We start from the raw sequence: 24,023 nt of genomic DNA, 5'->3' as shown, positions 1-24,023 counted from the left end.
TCATGCATGCGGCATGCATGCTTCAGATTATGTGAGTAAATTATTTATTTGGATGTTTACATTTGATTCTGAATGAGTTTGAGGCTATGCTTCATGGCTAAAGCTTACATTACACACTACTGGATAGATTTATAAAGAATGAAGTTGTGTTTATGAATTATACAGACTGCACATGTTTAAAAATGAAAATAGCGACGGCTCTTGTCTCCGTGAATACAGTAAGAAACGATGGTAACTTTAACCACATTTAACAGTACATTAGCAACATGCTAACGAAACATTTAGAAAGACATTTTACAAATATCCCTAAAAATATCATGATATCATGGATCATGTCAGTTATTATTGCTCCATCTGCCATTTTTCGCTGTTGTTCTTGCTTGCTTACCTAGTCTGATGATTCAGCTGTGCACAGATTCAGACGTTAATACTGGCTGCCCTTGTGCATATGCAAATATTGGGGTCGTACATATTAATGATCCCGACTGTTACGTAACAGTCGGTGTTATGTTGAGATTCGCAAAAGTTTTCCCAAAAAGATCATAAGACAACTGCAGGTCATACAAAACGCTGCTGCCAGGATTCTGAGCAGAACCAGAAAATATGAACACATCACACCAGTCCTCAGGTCCTTGCACTGGCTTCCAGTTACATTTAGAATTGATTTTAAAGGTGCCCTAGAATTGAAAATTGAATTTACCTCAGCATAGTTGAATAACATGGAAATGACATACAGTGAGTCTCAAACTCCATTGTTTCCTCCTTATTTTGTAAATCTCATTTGTTTAAAAGACCTCCGAAGAACAAGCGAATCTCAACATAACACTGACTGTTACGTAACAGTCGGGATCATTAACTCCCTGAGGTCTGAAAACGCGCCAGCGTGTTTTGCAGGTTTTTTTTCACATTGCAGCAAAACAGACTTAAAATACTCCGTCATTTTTTGTTATGGAGAAATAAGTAATATATCAATTGAAACTATAGAATGTCTTCTTTTATTTGTGTACACTCAGAGTAAAAACAAAATGTTGTGCTTTTTGCAAAATAAAGAAAACTAACATGATGCGTGATCTCTCGTCTCCCTCTGAACGAAATCCAATCTGATAGTTCTCAGAAAATGAACTGTAACTTAGTGAATACTAATGACAAAAAAATTAGACTCATGTCAAAAGAAACGTTGAAATGTCAGGTTTTAAATCGTGCAAGTCAAATTGAAAACAAAAATTCTGTGTTTATGTAATCTGTATGAAAAGAGACACATGTCAGAAGTCTGTGATTCAGCTCATTATCCGCTAATGCGGCCACGCCCACGGAGCGAGCGCTATTCAGACGCAAATTCAGAGGCAATACAGGCATACATCGTCTCAATCATGTATTTATTGTCTTGAAAAGTGTTTATCTGTATGTAAAAGCCATGGTTAACGACCTCTGGAAGACATACCGTTAGTTCCTGATATGTCCTCTTCTCCTCTTGGATAATTTGTTGACTAAATGTGCACAGAGAGCGCCCTCTGGCTACAAGTATGAATTGAAAACACCATTCCTGAAATGTCCTCTTCTTCTTTAGAATAATTTGTGGACTAAAGGTGTACAGATCGCCCTCCAGCTGCAAGTATGAATTGAAAACACCAGCGCTCGTAGTAATGACAATGAATATAGAATAAACTCTGTATAGAATAAAATCTGTATAGAAAATTGACATAAACATATGAGAATCCATTAATATTTCTCCAAATGTGCTTCTTTTAAACTAAAAACCTATAGTCAGACTCTTTGCATCACAAAAATACATTATATTTTAAAGAATATAATAGAATACCATTATTTTAAATTGAGCTGAGACATGATTACAGAGGGTTTTTTCACAGCCTACCTGACTGAAAGGCCTCATTAATATGCAAGTCATTTCAGGTCATTATTATGTGATTCTTTTGTCTTCTCAGGTGTAAATGGCCCATTATGCATGCAGATTCACGCCTCCACGCATACGGTGTTTCTTGACAAAAAGTGACTTACAAAAACTAAATCAATATATTGTTTTATATGAACAAGTAGGCATTATAATTTTTACATAATTTTGAAGCAAAAACTCTAGTCTACAACCTCCAATACCCAGAAGTCTTGTGAACACAGATTTAATATATATTTTTGGCCTTATTTCAGTGACTCAATTTTTTTTGTTTTTTCAATAACCACACATAAATGTTATTCCTTCAAATACACAAACATGTGCATACATGTTCCTCACATATTATGGTAGCCTAGTTTGTGCTGAATACAGTGTAATGACACTTTTTCCATTAATATGTTTATGAACAACTGAAAAAAGCACAAATGTCAGGGCATGTCAAAACTTCTCCAGGCCCCAAATCAGCCTCATACTCCAGAGGGTTAATATGTATGCCCCCAATATTTGCATAATGGCAGCCCATGTTCAAGGCAGACAAGGCAGAATTAATGTCAGGAGCTGCACAGCTGAATCAACAGACTAGGTAAGCAAGCAAGAACAACAGCGAAAAAAGGCAGATGGAGCAATAATAACTGACATGATCCATGATATCATGATATTTTTAGTGATATTTGTAAATTGTCTTTCTAAATGTTTCATTAGCATGTTGCTAATGTACTGTTAAATGTGGTTAAAGTTACCATCGTTTCTTACTGTATTCACGGAGACAAGAGAGCCGTTGTTATTTTCATTATTAAACACTTGCAGTCTGTATAATTCATAAACACAACTTCATTCTTTATAAATCTCTCCAACAGTGTGTAATGTTAGCTTTAGCCACAGAGCACTATCAAACTCATTCAGAATCAAATGTAAACATCCAAATAAATACTTTACTTATGCGATTAGACATGCTGCATGACGAACACTTTGTAAAGATCCATTTTGAGGGTTATATTAGCTGTGTGAACTTTGTTTATGCAGAGTTTAAGGCAGATGCGAGCTCGGAGGTGGGAGCAAGAGCATTTAAAGGGGCCGCAGCCTGAATCGGCTCATTTATAATGATGCCCCAAAATAGGCAGTTAAAAAGATGAATAAAAAAAAGTCTATGGGGTATTTTGAGTTGAAACTTCACAGAGACATTCAGGAGACACCTTAGACTTATATTACATCTTGTGAAAAAGCATTCTAGGGCACTTTTAAAGTACTGTAATCACTCAATGGTCTAGGACCTCAATGCATTGCAGATATGCTCATAGAATATAAACCTAACAGATCACTCAGATCATCAGGATCGTGTCACTTAGAAATACCCAGGGTTCACTCAAAGCAGGGAGAGTCTGCTTTTAGCTGTTACACCAGCTGCAGCTGGAACCAGCTTCCAGAAGAGATCAGATGTGCTCCAACAGTAGCCACATTCAAATCCAGACTCAAAACACATCTTTTTATCTATGCATTTGCAGATTGAGCACTGTGCTATGTCCGAACTGTTTGTACTTTATTTTATTATCTTTTTATTCTTTTAATCACTTTTCCTGTTTTTATTTAATCTTATTTTATATCTTTTATGTATCATCTTGTTATTTCTAATTTGGTATTTTGGATAAGGGGACAAACCATGGGGAAATTCGAGCTGTGGTGCATGGTTAAGATATCTCTGGATTACAGTCAGGACACTTTCCAAAGGGGGAATTTGAACTGCGTTGCATAGATAAGATATCTCCGGAAGGGGGATTAGGGCTGTGTGAAGCAGTTTAAGGTGTCTTGGCAAAAGGGGAGATTGAAACTTTTTTTATGAGTTCAAAGTGCCTTAACAGGTTGCTAGAGAGCGGTCCTGACGGTGAGGTTTAGATCCACTCTGATGGACACACACATACACAAATCAAGATAGCAAAATTATCTGTTTTTACTGTTATTTCTATTCCTTATGTTTTATTTTTATTATTCTTCTTTATGTAAAACACTTTGAATTACCATTGTGTATGAAATGTGCTATACAAATAAAATTGCCTTGCCTTTTTAGTATCTTGTTTTGGAATGTTCAGTTTATATGTTCTTGATTGTCACCATTGTTCAGATTCATATTGTATGCTGATTCTTGATGTCTGTGTGTATAAAATAAAAAATAATAATAATAAAAAAAATTCAGAACATCTTTAAAAAAATCTAACTCTATCAGGCAGTCGTGGCCTAATGGTTAGCAAGTCTGACTGATAACACAAAGGTTAAGGAAATGACTGAGGTGCCCAAGGTGAGCAAGGCACCAACCCCCAATCACTCCCTGGGTGCCACAGCATAATGGCTGCCCACTGCTCCAGGTGTGTATCACGGTTTGCAATATGTACTCAATACTCTGCTACTAATGTGTGTACGACAACTTGGCTGGGTTAAATACAGAAGACAAATTCTGAGTATGGGTTACAATACTTGGCCTTTACGTGTCACTTTCACATAATGAAGTTTTAAGTTAAACCCTTATGGTGATTAGCGTTTGCTTTAGTTGGGCTCTTGACTTTTTAACCTTAATAATTTTTTCTAGCTGTTGCGACTGTGTTTGTAAAGCACGTTTGTTATAGTAAGAAAAAAGCCAAGAAGACATGGATCAGGTGTTTTGGCTATTCTTTTGATGCCATAGTAATCATGGACTTGTCTGTTTCTCATCCTGTGTCTAATCTTTGATTATATGGTGTCTTATTATTTTGCATTTATTATGGTAGCTCTTTGTGATTCTACAGCAAAAAACAACAACAAAAAAACAAAACAAAACAAAAACATAGTGCATAAAAGATTTTGATTTCCTGCATGACACAGTCACACACAGACATCAACAAACATTTATGAATCTCAACAATGGTTTTCAAAAGTTTAATGTCTGTTACAAACCCTTTTTTAAATTGTCTAGGGTAAACAAGGGTGCAACATTAAAACAATGAACGTGCACTGGAAAACAATTACACAACAGTAAGTCAACACCGTGTTTGTTTATTATTGTGAAGCCGATACTAATTAATCCAAAAAATATTTACATAAATTTACAAATTATATACATTCGTTAATAAACCAAAAATAATTCACAAAAGAACAGGGAAAAGATAAAAGAACGAGACCGTGCCAAATCAAAGAAAGAAACAAAATATAACCAATCTTACTAAGCAGAAAACAAAAACTCCTAACCTAACTCAACCATCAATATTCACAAAAAAAACCCTACATTAAACAAAAAGAAAAATCTTCAGCGTCAAAGACGCCCTAAATACTCTACACTCACTAAAACCAAAAATACAAAAAGTGGCATGTGTCGCTAAACTAGTATTCTAGACAAAAATTGATAACTCAGTGTTGCACATGTATATCACGTGATATCTTACCTGTTCTTTATCTCTTTCCCCCGTTTAGTAATATCATTTTATCAATCAGATGACAGAAAATTGTGAGAAACACCAAAGAGAAATAGACAGAGTAGCGGTTAACACTGGTTTATCAAAGAACACAGACTTTACCAACAACACTTAACAGAAGGATGGTACAGGGCAACAAACACGCAAGTCAAAGGCCAAACAACAAAGCAATGTGGCGTGCCAGAGAGCTGATGCTGCTTGCACAGGTGCGCTCTTTAATCATCCACTATGACGCCCTCATTTGTGAAGCTGTGTGTTGTCGTCACCATGCGTCACGATAATGGACAAAATATTTGTCCATTCAGGTACCTGCATCACCCTGCTGAAACGAAAGTAAAGACAAAGAGGAAAAAAAAACACAAAAGACAAAATACCATTCCAAAAAACAAACATGGGACGTAACACTCCACCCCATAAGAATAAACATATCATGTTTATCTCAGATTTACCAAGTCACACTCTAGACAGAGCAGCAGCTAGTACATTCTCTGAACCCTTTTTATGCTTAATGTCAAGGTTATACCCCTGAACTACTAATGACCATCACATAAGACGTTGATTCTTATTATACATTCTTGTAAGGAAAATCAGAGGGTTGTGGTCGGTGTAAACAACTATAGGTGCACTTGAAGAACCCAGATACACTTCAAAGAACTGCAAAGCGAGTAACAACGCCAATGTTTCCTTTTCAATAACAGCATAATTTCATTGATGTTTATTAAATTTTTTTGAATAGTAACAAACCGGATGATCGAAACTGCATCATCATCCTGCAGAAGCACTGCCCCAGCTCCCACAGCGCTCGCGTCCACTTCCAGTTTAAAAGACCGTTCAAAATTTGGGGCAGCCAAGATTGGAGCACTAGATAGCATAGCTTTTGCTGCCTCAAATGCATTTTGGCAATCCTCTGTCCAGACAAAAGAATTAACTGGACTAAGCAAACTGATCAAAGGGGCAACTACCGTAGAAAAGTTTTTACAAAAACTATGGTAGTAGCCTGACATACCCAGAAAACGTCTCAACTCCCGTCTTGAAGTAGGCACAGGAAAATCTGCGGTAACACTTTATAATAACTGCACACTATTAAGCATTAGTTAAGCATTAGTTAATAGTTAATTCATCATTTATAAAGCATTAATAGACATTAGTAAGTAGTTTATAAATACAGCTATAATTGCTTTATTCTTGATTTATAAGCATATCTATAATGTGCTAAATAATTGTATTTTCATACTTTATTAATAATCAATTTATCATTTCTAAATTAAGTATTACATTATTTACAAACCAGTTATTCAGGAGTTGGCAGTAGTTCATTTAGGAAGTGTAAGTAAATGATTAAAAAAACTATTAAAACATTAATTTACACAGCTTATTATTTGGACACATAGTAATAGTTACTTAGTGTGTTAGTAAATGTTTTATTAACACATTCCTACTGCAATTCATGACTAATTCAGGTAATTATAAAACATTTAGAAGTGGTCAGTTAACTATTTTTGTGAGCTCATCTAAAGTGAGGACTGTTTATGCTTTCAAAGGCTTTTATAAATGAGATTTAAAGGTTCAGTGATCTTCTGCAGTGTTGTTCTCTAATGTTTTAAAGTTAGTACCGAGGTAGTTTTGACACTAGGAATATGTTAATAAAGCATTTATTAACACACTGAGTAACTAATACTATATGTCTAAATAATAAGATGCATAAATGTACATTTAAATATTTTATTAATCATTTACTCACACTTCCTAAATGATCTTATGAACCACTGACAACTCCTAAATTACATGTTTGTGAATAATGTAATACATAATTTAGAAATGATAAATTGATCATTAATAAAGTATGAAAATACAATTATTAAACTCATTATAGATATGCTTATAAATCAAGAACCAAGCATTTATAGCTGTATTTATAAATGGCTTACTAATGTCTATTAAAGGGATAGTTCACCCAAAAATGAAAATTCTGTCAGTAATTATTCACCCTCATGTTGATACAACCATTTAAGTCTTTCTTTCATCTTCGGATCACAAATTAATATTTTTGTGATTAAATATGAGCGGTGGAATACTCCTCCATTGGCTTTAAGGGGGCCCAAACTTGTCCGTCCAGAAAGTCAGTGAAGAAAATGTTTAAATAGTCCATGCCATTACAGTGGCTCAACCGTACGTTTCTCAAGCGACGATAATACTTTTCGTGCGAAAAAAACAAACAAAAGAACGACTTTATTCAACTATTCATTTTCTCTCTTGTAGGCCTCTGACGTTAGTTCACGAGAGCTCCATGACGCCTGCGCGAGAACTAAACTGACGACGGTCTTCTTCTACTACTACTTGTTACTGGCTGCTCACTCCTTAGGAGTATTACCGCCACCTAGTGTTCAAGATGAAGTGCTGGCATAGCCGGAAGCGCTAAACTTTGTAAACAATTACTTAGAGCGAGACCAAAAGCACGATCAATGTCGAATTCAATAGCTTACATACAGCGCGCGCGTTCACCTGATTGTAAACAAAGTTTAGCGCTTCCGGCTATGCCAGCACTTCATCTTGAACACTAGGTGGCGGTAATACTCCTAAGGAGTGAGCAGCCAGTAACAAGTAGTAGTAGAAGAAGACCGTCGTCAGTTTAGTTCTCGCGCAGGCGTCATGGAGCTCTCGTGAACTAACGTCAGAGGCCTACAAGAGAGAAAATGAATAGTTGAATAAAGTCGTTCCTTTGTTTGTTTTTTTTGCACGAAAAGTATTATCGTCGCTTGAGAAACGTACGGTTGAGCCACTGTAGTGGCATGGACTATTTAAACATTTTCTTCACTGACTTTCTGGACGGACAAGTTTGGGCCCCCTTAAAGCCAATGGAGGAGTATTCCACCGCTCATATTTAATCACAAAAATATTAATTTGTGATCCGAAGATGAAAGAAAGACTTACATGGTTGTATCAACATGAGGGTGAGTAATTACTGACAGAATTTTCATTTTTGGGTGAACTATCCCTTTAATGTTTTATAAATGATGAATTGACTATTTACTAATGCTTAACTAATGCTTCATAGCGTGCGCTATTCTAAAGTGTTACCAAATCTGCAATAGCAGCCACTTTAGCCTCGACAGGCTTTACCTGGCCCTCTCCAACTTCTTTTCCGAGGAAAGTTACTCTTGCCTTACCAAAGACACATTTAGACAGATTGAGAGTTAATGAAGCTTTCTCCAAACGTTCAAACACTGTATGAATGAGTTTCAGATGTTCTGTCCACTCAGTGGAATACAGTACAAGGTCATCCAAGTAAGCATTACAATTTGAAACTCCAGCCAACACTGTTTGTATTAATCTTTGAAATGTGGCAGGTGCATTTCGTAATCCGAACGCCATCACGTGATATTGCATGAAACAGTCCAGTGTTACGAAAGCAGAGATGTCAGTAGCGCGAGATGTTAGCGGGACCTGCCAATACCCTTTCAATAAATCCAGCTTGGTGACAAATTTGGCAGAGCCCAAATTGTCGATGTAGTCTTCCATTCTGGGTAAGGGATAACAATCAGGTACTGTAACTGCATTTACACGACGGTAGTCGGTGCAAAAACGAAACGAACTGTCTGGCTTGTGCACTAAAAGGCAAGGAGAACTCCAAGGGCTACTACTGTGTTTAGCTAACCCATTCTGCAACAAATATTCAGTTTCCTTCTTCATAATAGATCTTTTTACAGCGTTAACCCGATATGAATGTTGCTTAATAGGGGATGCGCCATCAACATTAATATCATGTTGCAACACAGTAGTTTGCGACGGAACATCGCCGAATAAAGAAGGAAAATCAGTAATAACAGTAACAATGTCTTGTCTCTGATCTTCAGGTAAATGAGAGAGATGTGTCAGCAAACTTTTTAAACTTTCAGAATTGTCCAACTTGGCATACTGTTGAGAAGTATTACGCAAGATTATGTCATCATCTGCACTAACCTCATCCTCCAGACTTGATTGTACTTCACAAGTCAGAGCCACAGAAGATTCCATGGGTCCTATGGTCACCTCAGTAGATCTGTTCTGTGAATAATTTCTGGTGTGATAAGCTTTGAGCATATTGATATTAAAGACGCGCGACTGGCACTTTCTGTCAGGAGTTTGGATAACATAATCAGTCTCGCTGATTTTTCTTAACACAACATATGGTCCTGAAAAACGTGCTGACAAGGCAGAACCCTGAATAGGCAGCAACACCAACACTTCATCCCCAGGTTGAAAAGAACGATACACAGACTTAACATCATAACGTTTCTTCATTTTAGACTGAGCAGTTGCTAAGGTTTTCTGTGCAAAACTGCATGCGTAATGCAATCGTTCACGAAAACGACTAACATAATCCAGAATACGCATCTCTGAGTTCGAATCAACTTCCAGCATTTTCTCTTTAAGAACTTTTAACGGTCCTCTCACAGTGTGTCCAAAGACTAACTGAGCCGGACTGAATCCCAAAGACTCTTGCACAGTTTCTCGGATTGCAAATAACACTAGAGGAACACCCTCATCCCAGTTGTTTCCAGTTTCCAAGCAATATTTTCTCAACATAGATTTTAATGTTTGATGAAACCTCTCAATAGCCCCTTGACTTTCAGGGTGATAGGGGCTGGACACTCTGTGTTCTATAGATAATGACTTTAAAACTTGTGCAAAGAGTCGTGACAGAAAATTTGTTCCCTGGTCAGTCTGTATAACTTTAGGGAGACCAAACGTGGAGAAAAATTTGAGCAGCGTTTTTACAATTACTGGAGCAGTTATTTTTCTCAAAGGCACCGCCTCAGGAAATCTAGTAACTCTACACATAATAGTGCACAAGAATTGATTACCACACTTCGTTTTAGGTAATGGTCTGACACAGTCGACAAGCACCTGTTCAAAGGCCTCACCGGGATAGGTGAAAGAGGAGCGGGTGGAATCAGCTGATTCGGTTTTCCCGTTAGCTGGCAAACATGGCAAGTTCGACAAAATTTAGCAACATCTCTCTTTATTCCTGGCCAAAAAAAATGTCTGAGAATGCGATGATATGTGCATGCTGGGTGCCAGCATAAGTACAAAAATCCCAGCATGCACTGCAACATGAATAAATTATGTAGCTGAACATTCATTCTATTTTTTTGTTGTGACTATTTGTTGCCTGTTTTGTGGTTCAAAGTTTGCTTGTTTTTTTATTGTCACCATTGTTGAGATTTGTTATAGGGTGGTGCTGTCTAGACGAGGCGAGTATGGAAATCCACAATAGTAAGGGCTTTTTCAAACAAGATAACACGGCGGGTCATGAGTCTCGGGCAGCCATGGCGGGTCAGGAACCATGGGCAGCCCTGGCGGACTTCGAGCCCCACCCACATGTGTATCCCCCCATGTTCCCCACCCAAAGTTTTCACACCCCGACTCTTAATGCATTGTGTTTCCTTCTGGAGCATCACTGAATGTTTGAACCTTTTTTAATAGTTGTGTTTGAGTCCCTCAATTGTCCTCAGTATGAAAACACAGATCTCAAAATCCTACAGTCACTGCTGGAAAGGGTTAAAAAATGCTTAAACTGATGAATCTGCAGGAGCTGGAGGATTTTTCTGAAGAACAGAGCTCAGTTTAACTGCTCAGAACAAACAAGAGACTCATGAACAACCATCACAAAACATAAAAACAGTCGTGGATCATCAGGTAACCACACACAGTATTGAGAATCAATGGTTCACATACTTATGAATGGGGTTATTTTAATAAATTCAGCTATTTTTTTGTCTTGTGAACTAAAATGCAAAAATCTTTTATGTAAAATATCTTACTCAGGACAGTACTAAACAAAAAATAACATGCATTTTTTATTATCCCTCTTATTTTATTAAAACAATTCTCATTTTCACAGATTCTGCAAGGGGTTCACATACTATTTCATGCCACTGTGTGTATATATATATATATATATATATATATATATATATATATATATATTTAGCATTACAGTTCAGCATTTCGGTGTTCTGGTGTTCTGTGCTGCTGAACTTATTTTTGGTTCACTTTTAGCAGTTTGTGTTGTTTGTTTATTTTGTAATGTTCAGAATTTATCTTTTTATTATTATTATTTGTTAATGTATTGATGTATTGATGTCTGTGCATCATTAGTTGATGGAAGAAAAAAAAAGATTCTTGTGTCAAATCTTTCAAAGATAAATCTCAGCCATTGCTTCACCATTGTGAAATATCCATCTACAAACATAAATTAATTTGAAAGAATATATAAGTAAACAATTTATTTTCTGATTTGGCTAGAACAGAAATTTGAATATGAATATACAAGGTCCAAGATCCCAAGTAAATGGAACACTGATCATGGTAACTTCAAAACAATTACAGTAATAAACAATATAATTTCTTACAGTGGCATCATGATTAAAGACAACATAATTTGAATTCACAGTCAAACAAGAGCAGTAAATTACTGTACTCTAAGAAGAAATGTGTAGAACAATGACACATATTATGTGTAACACTCTAGTTTAAACATTTTGTGTCAATATTGTATAAAAATGAGTTGGAATAATTCAATTGTTTTACACATATTATGTGTAGTTTTAAAATTAACACAACCTGTGTATTTGTTCACAGCATCAACACAATCTGTGCAGCCAAGAACACCTGTAATGTGTTAATATTAGACATTTACACAACTTTGTGCTCATTTCAGAGGTGAAGATCAAACCTCCAAAACCAAGACCATTCAAGACCAGAGGTGTGGACGAGACCAGACCTTCCAAGACCAAAACCAGATCATTCAATCAAGATAATTCATTAATCGTGTGACTATTGAACATTAATGATGAACACCTGCTGTTAACAAGCAGAATCACCAAAGGAGAAAATCACATTTTAAGTCATCATCATGGAGATCGGTGTTTGCTTTAGTTGAGATCTTGACCCTGATCATCTTTTCTCTTTGCTTGTCTGGCTGTTACGACTGAGTTACAACAGCCAAACAAAATCTAATATTAAAAAGTCAAAGGTCAAGAGCTAAACTAAAGAACTAAACTAAAGAACTAAAGCAAACCCCGATCTCCATTATGGTGATTCACAAAATTGTGATTTACTCCTTTGGTGATTCTACATGTTAACATCAGATCTTCGTGACACTGAATGTGTCAGAATTAACACAACAACTGTTGTCCCTAAACTCACACATTGATGTGTAGAAATTTAACACAGTGTACTTTTCCTGATGAAGAAAAATAAAAACACACTGAAATTTTATTCTTTTTGACAATAAACATAAATAATTTTTCTGTTTTATAATATTAGAATACATATTCTTCTACAGCTTCTTTATGGTTGCTTCTGCAACTTCTTGTGCTATTTGTATTATTTTACAAACTACTACTGCTACTGTAGTAGTTAAAATAATACCTTAAAACAATACCAATAACACAAATAGATGCTACTGCATTAACTATTTTAACGTTTGTGTTTCCTGCTTTTGCTATTGCTATTGCTATTGCTAATACTACCACTGCTATGACTGCTATGACCCGCAAGATGATTTTCATCATCGTTGCCTGGGATTTACGGTACATTGCATAAGTGTAGAACTTCCCTTCATTTTTAAGCACCATTTTATCAATCTTGAACAGCAGCTCATTGACTTGATCTTGATTCTCTTTGTCTTCATTGTTGAATGCATGATATCTGCCACCACAGCTGATGATTAACTGCCGTAGATCTGGACTCTCTTCTATATGGTCCTGCAGTGATCTGTTCCGCAGTGCATCAGCGTGAGTGAACAGAATGATGGTGTGACGAGCAGTTTTTTCTCCAAAGTTCTCCTGAATCCATTTCACTGTGTTCATCTTTTCGTCTGTGAATCTGTCATCCAGTCTGATGACCAGCAGGAACACATTAGGACCAGGATCAGACATTTCCATACACTTCTTTATTTCTGCCTTCACTTCATTTTCCTTCCCTCTTGAATCCTGGAGGCCTGGAGTGTCGATTATTGAGATGCTCCTTCTATCTTTTCTTGTCATTTTTTTCTTAGATTGTCGAGTAACTGACTCTGGATTAAAATCCACTTCAAACTCATCTTTTCCCAGGATTGTGTTTCCTGATGCACTCTTTCCAGCTCCAGTCATTCCCAACAAAACAATCCTTAGATCTCCTAAAGATGGAGGTACAAATTGTTTTAAAATAATAACACACGCACACACAAGCACTTGTCTTTAATACATAATTTTGTTGAGGTGTTACATTCAAACGTTGGAATTAAGAGACACACTTACACTGTAAAACAATCATAATCAGCCAATAAAAGCTATTATTATCACTATAATAATAAAACGGCCAATGGTTAGGGCTGATTATACACTGTCAATCTAAAGGGTGCAGAAAAATGTGTCAGACTGCAACTCTCAGAAAGCAGGCTCTGTTTGACCCTATGAATCACCCGTAGTTCAAGCCAGGGTTGCCAGGTCTGCTTTTTTTTCCTACATCAAATTTTGTAGCGCCTCCCATCCAATAATCACAAAAAGCTTTGTGCTTTGATACTATAAAAATAAAAGTTTCAGTTTCAATTTCTGTCCATTTTATCATAAAATTCAAACAATAAATGGCATTTTGGCACTCTTAAACATGACACGTCAGATCGCTGTAACGCCTCAGTTCAGACAGCAGTGCGAGTCTGAGTCTTTTCTTCCTCTTCAATAGAAGCTATATTTTGAAAGATACAATACAACTTACCATAATGTATCATGTAATCACTTTATTTGTGTTTTAACCACGGAAAGATGTCTATTAAACAGCTTGTGAACAATGTCACATTTACCTCAGGAATGTTCACAGTTCCTTAGCTATCTATACTATATTTACATAAAAAAGACTATGAGCTTATTTACTGTTAATTATATGTTTGTGTAAATTTGTCATGAAGACAAGTGGTTATGAAAACTACCTGATGTGATACTTTTATTTGAGTGTAATTATTATATCTGAAAATAAACAGCAGCTGAATATAAAACTTCTGTTGTTAATTGTAACCTCTAATATTGCAATGTACCAAATGAGAGGGTTCCCCTAGTTTGCAACATTATTTGGGAGAGATTTTTTTTCCTTAAAAAAACCAAACTATCTGCATCGGCCGATATCATTCTGAAACTATCAGTATCGGCAAAGAAATTTAATATCAGTGCATCTCTAATATATAGGCTATATATAGTTGTGTGATTTTCACATCGCAAGATGATAAAACTGGTGAAAAGTCCAGAAGACTTAAACTGTTTTCAAGTTTTCTTTGACTCAGAGCAGTAAACAACCTCCTACTGTAATGCCAGGAAGTTTAAGTGTTAAGCAGTTTAGCAACTATCAATGTGTAGTTATGTTTAACACTGTTTTTATTGATTTCATGATTTCTTTTATCTATATGCAACATGTTTTCATAACAAAAAAATATTCATAATTGATCCATCATTCCCCAGGTCATGCAAACAACTGCTTTCTTGCCTTCCTTACATTTTACCTCTGAGAGATCAGGATTTCTCAGTTGCTGCTCTAGAAACTAGAAACTTTTCTCTTTTTTTTCATGGTCCCATATTCATAACCACTTTTAAATGTATCCTAAAGCCAATTTTATTCTCTAGCTGAGCTTGTACCAGGTTTATGGTTTATTTTTATTCATTTTATTTACTTCTCTGAATGAGCCATTTGATCTTTAAGTCCCATTGGTATTAAATTTGCTTCAAATATTTACTAGAGCTATAAAACAGCAATTTCTTAAATTATTTCATTCTCATTTGCACAAATTTCTGCCACTTTAAGCAATCCAATAGCTATGTTTAGTTTACTATACTAAACTCTATGAAGTTAATTTTATTGATGATGGCATCAGATTAAGTTGGTGACTTTTACTGACCTGTAATTAGTGGTGCCATATTTCTAGAAATCCTCTTTTTCAGTTTCAGATGCTTGACAATCTCTTACGTTTGCAGTGCTCGCCACTCTCAACCTCTTTCTTGATCTGGATGAAAGACAAATGAATGGACTGACTGAGAGTTCTCAGGTTAACTCCCTTTATGTAAATAATCATATGATCACATGACTACAGCTGCAAATGTGCTTTGATTTATTATTTCAGAGATACTGTTGTATTTAATATTATGTACTAAAATAATAATAATAATAATAATTAATTTTTTTATGTTTTAATTTACTTAGATGCCTCTTAGACAATTTACTTCTAACTTCTTTAATATAATTTGTCACAGATTCTAATCACAGAAGCTAAGAGAGGGTTTTATTCAGCAAATATAATGATATGTTACATAAAAAATAGGTTGTTACTGGTGTCTCTGGTCTATGTGACGGTGTTTGTCATTTCAGAGAGTGGTGAATATTTACCTTATTAAACCATATAACATGGTTCTGATATATAGTTCCCATGTCGAGTTTCATTTTCATTCATACTGTGTAAATTCTCTCAACTAAAGCAGCCTAATGCACAACTGCTGTGAGACCACTGAGAATGTGATGACACTCGGGGAGCATGATTGTCTTTCATATGTGGGGGGTTAAAAACGAAAGTGAAAGAAGAGCAAAGTATTTTGATATGCTTGAAATATACTGTAAACGGACTTATAAATATACAAAATATATAAAACATTTCTTATATTTTTTATAAGAATATGTTTTATTTATTAGATCCTTAAAATATTTTAAACATTATTATTATTGGTTGGCAGGCGCATTACAATTGTTTAGTGAAGATTTGTTCACACATTCATGTGATGTGCTGTATGGACTGTTTTACACCAGGGTTCAACCCCTTATCTTTCTGGGGCTTATATGGACCCTTTATACAATATAGTTTATGATGACTGTACTGGGGTGTTAGGACCCACTGAGATCACAGGATGAGCAGCGCCCCCTGCTGGCCTCACTAACACTTCTTCCAGCAGCTACCTAGTCAGGTCTCCCATCCAAGTCCTAACCAGGATCAACCCTGCTTAGCTTCTGTGGACATGCGAAAGCTTCAGGATGATCGCTGCTGGCTGGTGCTGCAAGACTCTTCAAGCGTCTCATATACATCTGTACCAGAACTTTACAGACATAAAGCAAAATCCCCAGTGCTAAATGAACACCCCTCAGTGTACATATGTGTCCACACTGTGCTAAAGTAACACGGAAGCAGTGTTTAAGTTAATGAGATAATTAAGTGATGACTGACCATTAGTGGTGACACGTGATGTTAACAAGCAGAACCATTGAAGGAAAGAGAAACAGGAACAGAAAAAAAAGACTACATCTGACTTCAGCCATTAAACATTATTACACTTGTTATGAACCAGTTTGATTTTATTTCTGTCATACATCAACAAAAGTTCTTATTGAGAATTAACAGATGTATACATGTTGATGTTTTAAAGAAAGTTTTGTTTCAAGTCACCGTGATGGGGGTCAGTGTTTGCTTTAGTTGGGCTCTTGACTTTTGACTTTTGAATATTAGTTTTTCTCTGGCTGTTGCAACTTTGTGTTTATAAAGCACAAAATATGAAAATATGACATTATCATTATGTAATGACCCGGTTCACTCACATGCCTTTAAGAGTCTGAATCTTTGAATATATGCTGTTGATGTGTAACTCTATTATTGATTTTACAGCTTGAGAACCAACAGCAATATGAACAAAACACAGACGTCAAGCATCAGCATATGATTCTCACAGACTGTTCTCTAAAAAAATGACCCCATAGGTCATTTTTCAAGCACCTTATTTTGACTTATATCTATGTTTTAAAGTCATGCGCCCTCTAGCTGGCGTAAAAATAATGACAGTGTCGTGTTACGTCTGTCGTCATGAAATGATGTATGACCGTCATTACCAATCAAAATGCGTGTTCATTTAAATGCAATGTGTGGACTTTTTTACACCATTTGTCCTATTTCCATTTAGCTAAACTCATTTTGTATTAACGACTACACCCACCCCACCCCTAAACCTACCCTTAGTGATTTATAGTGCATATACACTTTATGAGCACATGCTTTTCCTGGGATGGGACCCACGATCGCATGATCACATGATTGCATGTTGTTATATATTACAATGTTCTGGCAATGCAATGGGAGCCATTGATGAGTTGAAAAGTGTTTTTTTTTTTTTTTTTTTTTTTTAAATGGTGCTACTAGATCAACATACTAGATCAGAAGTTGTTACTTTAGTGTATTCCTAATACACTCCAATGGTACTGTATTAACACTTTTCTCATTAAGGCGAGACACGGCAGGTGAAAACATCGTTTTTTCATGCAGTGGTCAATTTTGAGATTTTGGGCCAGTTTGCTCCCTTAACATGTAAGCTTTCATGTCAAAATAAAAAATATGTCAACATTACACATTAAGGTGGTTATTTCATTACATTTTGTCAATTTGCGCCTTTAGATTTCTATCGGAAATCACCAAAAGTTAGCATTCTAACGCGAGCTCCCGTGCCGTCTCCATTCACAGAAACATATTATGCCTCGTATCATTGTAAAGCTCTCAGTCTCATTAACAGCGCTGTCTAATCCAAATATGGACATTTCCTTTGTAGAAATAACCAACCGCGAAAGTTTGCCGGGGAATCTACAGCCGAAACCCACATCTGATTGATCATGTGAATTTCCGACTACGTGATTGGTTCTCAGGCGTCACGCTTCCTTGTTTATTCTGCGCCTGAGAGAAAATGCCGACAACACCGAAATCAAAATACGGCAACAGCTGTCACTTGCAAGAGCTAGTAAAATGAAAGTAAACAACAGATTAGACGATGAAACCCCATCATCGAGTGTCTCATCGCGTAACCTATTGTTTGGAAAGGGAAAAAGTGTGTTGGAGGGATTGGGAATGACAGCCGCGCCACACAGGAATGGCTCATAATTCACGTCACACGATTGTATGAATTAGTCGTGTGTTTGTGTTGTCCTAACTGCTGGATCAGGGCTGAAAATTAACATCGATCCACAGAATCATGGGTTCTGTAGTAGTGTGTTGCTGGAGTGTAGTCTGTGTGAGAGAGATAGGTACTGCAGAAGTTTGCAGTTTTTGTGACTGCTGTTATGTGTGTTTGTTATGGTAGTTCTCTTCAGCTTAAGGCTATTGTTATTAATAATTTATTCATTTATCAATTTCCATGTGTTTTAAATATTACATAATACAGATATTAATAAACTGAATATATATTTTGTTTGTAGGTCGGGGGTTTCAATAGAAATAAATGAACTTATACAATATAAAAACTTTAAAGGCCGTTTTCTCAAAATGAGTTTTTTCTCACTCTCAGAGTCAGATATATCCACTTCAGTAGCACCTACAAGCACCAACTTTTCCAGACTTATACTTAACTATATTCTGAAGGCTTTTACAGAGGGATTTGTTGATATATCATTCCTATCCTGAATTATGGGTCATTTTACTCAAAAAAACATGGCGAAAATAGGTTTTTTAAGGCTATTGTCAGTATTCTCTAATTTACTAAAGCACAAAATAAGATATCCAGAATCCCTTCTGTAAAAGCCCTTTCATCTAATATGTCAACAAATATAACCAAAAAATTTAAACCTAGACCATTCCAATTTTCAGATTTTGTTTTTGGAAATGTATGCAAATGAGCATATATTTAAGTATATAAGGCCTCATTTGCATATTAAAACATAAATTTACACAAAAGTTGTAATACATTTTTTTCTTATGTTTATGCCAGTAATAAACTGGAAAAGTTTCACAGTGATATCTTTTAATTTAAAAAAAATCCCTATTCACCTGTAGTGTCTCGCCTTAATGCTACTGTAATGGCCCATTGCAGCCCTTTGGACTGTCAAAATATTATGAATTATTAAAATTATACTGACCAGTCCTCAAAAAATTACACAAAAAAGTTAAAATTTCAAATAAATTGTTAACTGCATGAAAAGTAACTATGTAAAATGTATTAAATTAATTTCAATTCATGCATCACGTTTAAATCCGCAGCGTCAAACTGTCAAATAATTTCATTGTGTTTTACGTCAGGAGCAGTTGTGGGAATTTAGAGTTGAAGTGTGTAGAGATAATGGGATTTCTGCATTTCAAAACTTAAGAGTAGATATTTAAAGTGTACTTAAGTATACTTGGATAGTTCCACTGAACTTTTGGACAACTAAAATGCATTTACTACAAAATGAGTTGTTTCAATTTAACATAGTTTAAGTATACCAATTTATAGTGTGCATATGAATAAATTGTGCTTAAGTATAGTTTTTCACTAGGGTATACTTGACTAAACAATAAATAATTGAACAAACTAATATATAGTTATTCAAGCCAATATATTTTTTAACAAACCAAAATTTGTTGATATAAACTAATATGTGCCTGGTTAGACAAATGTATTAAAAAACAACAACAACAATGTGCCATTAAATCATAACCAGTAAACTGATCCATATTCACAAAAAAAGAAGAAGAAAAAAAAATCACCCCACAGTTTCCTATTATTCTTGCCTCCATTGTCTTCTCCTCTCAGATGTTGCAGTGTGTCCGTCAGTTCAGATAAGTAAACACTTTCTCTCTCTCTTCTTCACCAGGGACGGGTCCAGAGTCACCCGGACGGCCTCTTCAAACACCGTCTTAAGCCCCATCTGTGTTACAGCTGAGCACTCCAGGTACTTCACGGCTCCTATTTCTTCAGCCATAGCCCGGCCTTCATGGCAGGTGATGGGGATTTGTTTCTTCTTTTTCAGCTTTTCAATGGTGTCCTTGTCGTCTCTCAGATCAAGTTTAGTCCCGACTAGAATGATCTGAGCGTTGGGGCAATGATGTCTGACTTCTGGATACCACTTTTCACGGACGCTCCCAAACGAGTCCGGGTCCACAAGAGAGAAACAGATCAAGAACACATCCGTCTGAGGGTAGGAAAGTGGTCGAAGCCTGTCGTAATCCTCCTGTGACGCTGTATCAAACAGTCCCAGGGTCACTGGATTCCCATCGACCATCACAGTGACAGCATAACCATCAAACACAGTGGGGACGTACTCACTGGGAAAAGCAGGGGTGGTGTATTTGATCAGAAGCTTTGTTTTTTCCGCAGCCGTGTCCCCGACGATCACACACTTTACAGTCTGCATCTGTGTTAGCACTCAGCTTTATATGCGAATGAATCTATAAACCCTGCTCCGATCAGGATAACCTTCACAATTCAACAACACAGCGAGTCCACTCGAAAAATAAAAGAAGTGCAGAATAAAAAAAAGAAAATATTTAATTTTGCTCAAATTTGCCTGAGTAAAGTTAGCTTGCCAACTGCATGTGAACGCATGTTCCAGTTAAATGTTCACTGTTAAACAAACAGCCACTCCCTGAGATCAGAGGGTTCACAGAGGGGCCGTGTATTACACAATGTTCATCTTTCAGAATTGACCTTGTGTTTCCATAGATGTTGTTTTATAACATTATAATGTAATTTCAGTAAATCAGTAACAAATCCAGCTAACTTTTTTCGTTCTAACATTTTCCAAAATTTCACTAACAAACAAAGAGACATCATCTGAACTGAATAATCCATTACAGTTAGGTAGTAAGGACTTTATGAATTTTTTTTTATGAAAGCATCAGTAATGCAATTGTGAATGTACAACCTTTGACAGTGTTTTATGATTCAGCCTCATCTAAGCATTTGTCAGTACACTCTCAGAAATAAAAGTACAAAATTGTACCTTTAGGGGTACAATGGTACAAAGGTACAAATTTGTACCCTTGTGATTTGTACCTTAAGAGACCATTTTTGTACCTTTAGTGACAATTTTGTACCTTTATTTAACAGTACAAAAATTGACCCTACAAAATTGGCTTTGACCGCGTACAATTGTTGACTATAATGAGATATATATATATTTTACACACTGAAGAAGTAACATTGAAGTGAAAAAGTAACACTGAAGCAGTGTTAAAGTTAATGAGATAATTGATTGATGATTGAGTGATGATTGACAATTAGTGGAGACACCTGATGATAATAAGCAGAATCACTGAAGAAACAACAAGAGAAAAAGAGAGAGACACAACAACTACAACTGACTTCCAGCCATTAAACATTATTACACTTATTATTAACCAGTTTGATTTGATTTCTGTCATACATCAACAAAAGTTCTTATTGAGAATTAACAGATGTTTAGATGTTAATGTTTTAATGAAAGTTTAGTTTGAAGTCACCATGATGGTGAAAAGCATTTCCTTTAGTTGGGCTCTTGACTCAATTTATTGACATTAATTTATCTCTGGCTGCTCCAACTTTGTGTTTGTAGAGCACATTTGTTATGGCCAGAGAAATTATGACCTGAGCTGTGTTTCCCAAAAGTGCAGTGAGCCAAAGTTGATCAATTTAGGTTTACAATGCTTTGGGAAGCACAGTCATAATGGTTGTGTTTTCTCATTGTGAAATGGTCAGATTCATTGGTGACATCCAGCATTAACTGGTGATTTAGATGTTATATTATTTCTTTATAGTAAATCGGTTACCGCTTGAGATCCAGCAGAGCTTTTATGATCTGAAGGGTTTTTTGAAACACACACAGACATCAAGAATCAGCATATGACCCTCAACAATGGTGACAATCAAACAAAGTGCTTCATGTTGCAGTGCATGATGGGAGCCACCAATCAAAACTCATCCATGGCTCCCATCATGCATTGCTGCATGAATAAATTATGCAGCTGAATTGTCCTGTAATTTTCGTAGATTGTTCATGTTTGCTTTATTTTTCTGTTGTTTTGTTGTGACAGTAGCTTGTTTTGTGATGTTCAGAGTTGATCTGTTTGTCAGTATTTTGTATTTATTTATCATCACCGTTCTTGAGAATCATATGCTGATTCTTGATGTCTGTGTGTGTTTAAACACTGAAGCTTCAGTTCATAATGTATTATTCTTAAAAGAAAAAAAAAATCATACTATAGTCAGATCTCAAGCTGTAAAATCACAGGATTACAGTCATTAATACTAAAGCTACACAAACACACAGTCAGAGATTTAGACTATAAATGACATCATGCCATCACATGATGATTATATCATCAAATTATATTGTGACCAGATCCTATTTTCTCTGACTATTACAAATGTGTTTTACAAACACAAAGTTGGAGCAATCAGAGAAAAACTAATAATAAAAGGTAAAGAGTCAAGAGCCCAACTAAAGCAAACGCTGACCTCTTTCATGGTGACTTGAAATGAAACTCCATAAAACATCAATTAAGACGTTTTTTCTCTCTTTCCTTCAATGATTCTGCTTATTAACATCAGGTGTCACCACTAATTGTCAATCATCAATCAATTATCTCATTAACTTTAACACTGCTTCAGTGTTACTTTTTAACACCCGGTAAGATGGACTCATATGGAATGTTTAAAAATGTGTTTAAAATGAAATGTTGTAAAATGTGAAAATGAAAAGGATTTAATAAATTCTGGTTTTAATTCAGTGTATGTGTGTGTGTGTGTGTAAAATATATATATCTCATTATAGTCAATGATTGTACGCTGTCAAAGCCAATTTTGTACCCTTTTTGAAGGGTCAATTTTTGTACTGTTAAATAAAGGTACAAAATAGTCACCAAAGGTACAAAACTGGTCTCTTAAGGTACAAATCACAAGGGTACAAATTTGTACCTTTGAGGGTACAGCCCCAGCGACAAGCCATTGTACCCCTAAAGGTACAATTTTGTACTTTATTTTCTGAGAGATTACAAAATTGTCACCAAAGGTACAAAACTGGTCTCTTAAGGTACAAAACTGGTCTCTTAAGGTACAAATCACAAGGGTACAGATTTGTACCTTTGAGGGTACAGCCCCAGCGACAAGCCATTGTACCCCTAAAGGTACAATTTTGTACTTTATTTTCTGAGAGAGTACAAAATTGTCACCAAAGGTACAAAACTGCTCTCTTAAGGTACAAAACTGGTCTCTTAAGGTACAAATCACAAGGGTACAAATTTGTACCTTTAAGGGTACAGCCCCAGTGACAAGCTATTGTACCCCTGAAGGTACAATTATGTACTTTATTTTCTGAGAGAGTACAAAATTGTCACCAAAGGTACAAAACTGGTCTCTTAAGGTACAATCACAAGGGTACAAATTTGTACCTTAGTACCATTGTACCCCTAAAGGTACAATTTTGTACTTTTATTTCTGAGAGTGTACAATAAACACATCAAAATCTCCAGTGTTAAATTAACTCTCATCTGAGTTTATGTGAGACCACTGTTATGTGTAGTGGTGTTGAAGAGATGAAGTGTATACGGAAATCCACAAATAAGGGTATTTAATAACAGTCGAAAGAGAAACACACATTACACACTTACAAACTAACATCAAGATCAGACAAGGAGTGAAGGGAGTGAGTCCATTATAAAGAGAGTGCAGATGATCAAGTCCAGGTGCAGGTGATGAGTGATGATGGGGAGATGACAAGGAAGTGAGTGCAGGTGTGGAAACAGGAGGATCATGGGAAATGGAGTCCGGGAACAGAGGGAACTGTGACAACAACACTCAAGAGTGTTAAAATAAGAGTGGTAAATGAACACTGAAGCAGTGTTAAAGTTAATGAGATAATTAAGTTATTAATTGAGTGATGATTGACCATTATTGAAGATACTGATGATAACAAGC

At 35.9% G+C, this 24,023-nt stretch overlaps 2 protein-coding genes across 2 annotated transcripts; both read right to left on the bottom strand.

Moving 5' to 3' along the window:
* Nucleotides 1-7,878: 7,878 nt before the first annotated feature.
* Nucleotides 7,879-15,066, bottom strand: LOC125271526 (GTPase IMAP family member 9-like). The gene is made up of 4 exons (XM_048195562.1): nt 15,032-15,066; nt 12,864-13,569; nt 8,425-8,508; nt 7,879-8,025 (listed from the first exon to the last, which is right to left on the bottom strand). The coding sequence occupies exons 1-4, from the start codon at nt 15,064-15,066 to the stop codon at nt 7,879-7,881; spliced, it is 972 nt and encodes a 323-aa protein (XP_048051519.1).
* A 4,062-nt stretch (nt 15,067-19,128) lies between these two features.
* Nucleotides 19,129-21,369, bottom strand: LOC125271174 (ras-related C3 botulinum toxin substrate 1-like). The gene has a single exon (XM_048195177.1). The coding sequence runs from the start codon at nt 20,482-20,484 to the stop codon at nt 19,906-19,908; it is 579 nt and encodes a 192-aa protein (XP_048051134.1). The 5' UTR covers nt 20,485-21,369; the 3' UTR covers nt 19,129-19,905.
* Between the last annotated feature and the right edge of the window lie 2,654 nt (nt 21,370-24,023).

This window comes from Megalobrama amblycephala, linkage group LG7 (genome assembly GCF_018812025.1).
Source record: "Megalobrama amblycephala isolate DHTTF-2021 linkage group LG7, ASM1881202v1, whole genome shotgun sequence".
Classification (NCBI taxonomy): domain Eukaryota; kingdom Metazoa; phylum Chordata; class Actinopteri; order Cypriniformes; family Xenocyprididae; genus Megalobrama; species Megalobrama amblycephala.
Note: the sequence above shows the minus strand (reverse complement) of the source record. Positions and strands in the feature narration are given on the sequence as shown.

Bases quoted from the DNA above. Each gene is read 5' to 3' on its own strand.
- LOC125271526 (XM_048195562.1), bottom strand. From the start codon at position 15,066: ATGGGACTTAAAGATCAAATGGCTCATTCAGAGAA. The intron at 8,509-12,863 runs GTAGTATTAGCA...GTCTTTGGTAAG, and splicing joins TCATAGCAGTCATAGCAGTG to GCAAGAGTAACTTTCCTCGG. The intron at 8,026-8,424 runs GTAACACTTTAG...TCTCTCTTGTAG, and splicing joins TGGCTGCTATTGCAGATTTG to GCCTCTGACGTTAGTTCACG.
- LOC125271174 (XM_048195177.1), bottom strand. From the start codon at position 20,484: ATGCAGACTGTAAAGTGTGTGATCGTCGGGGACACGGCTGCGGAAAAA.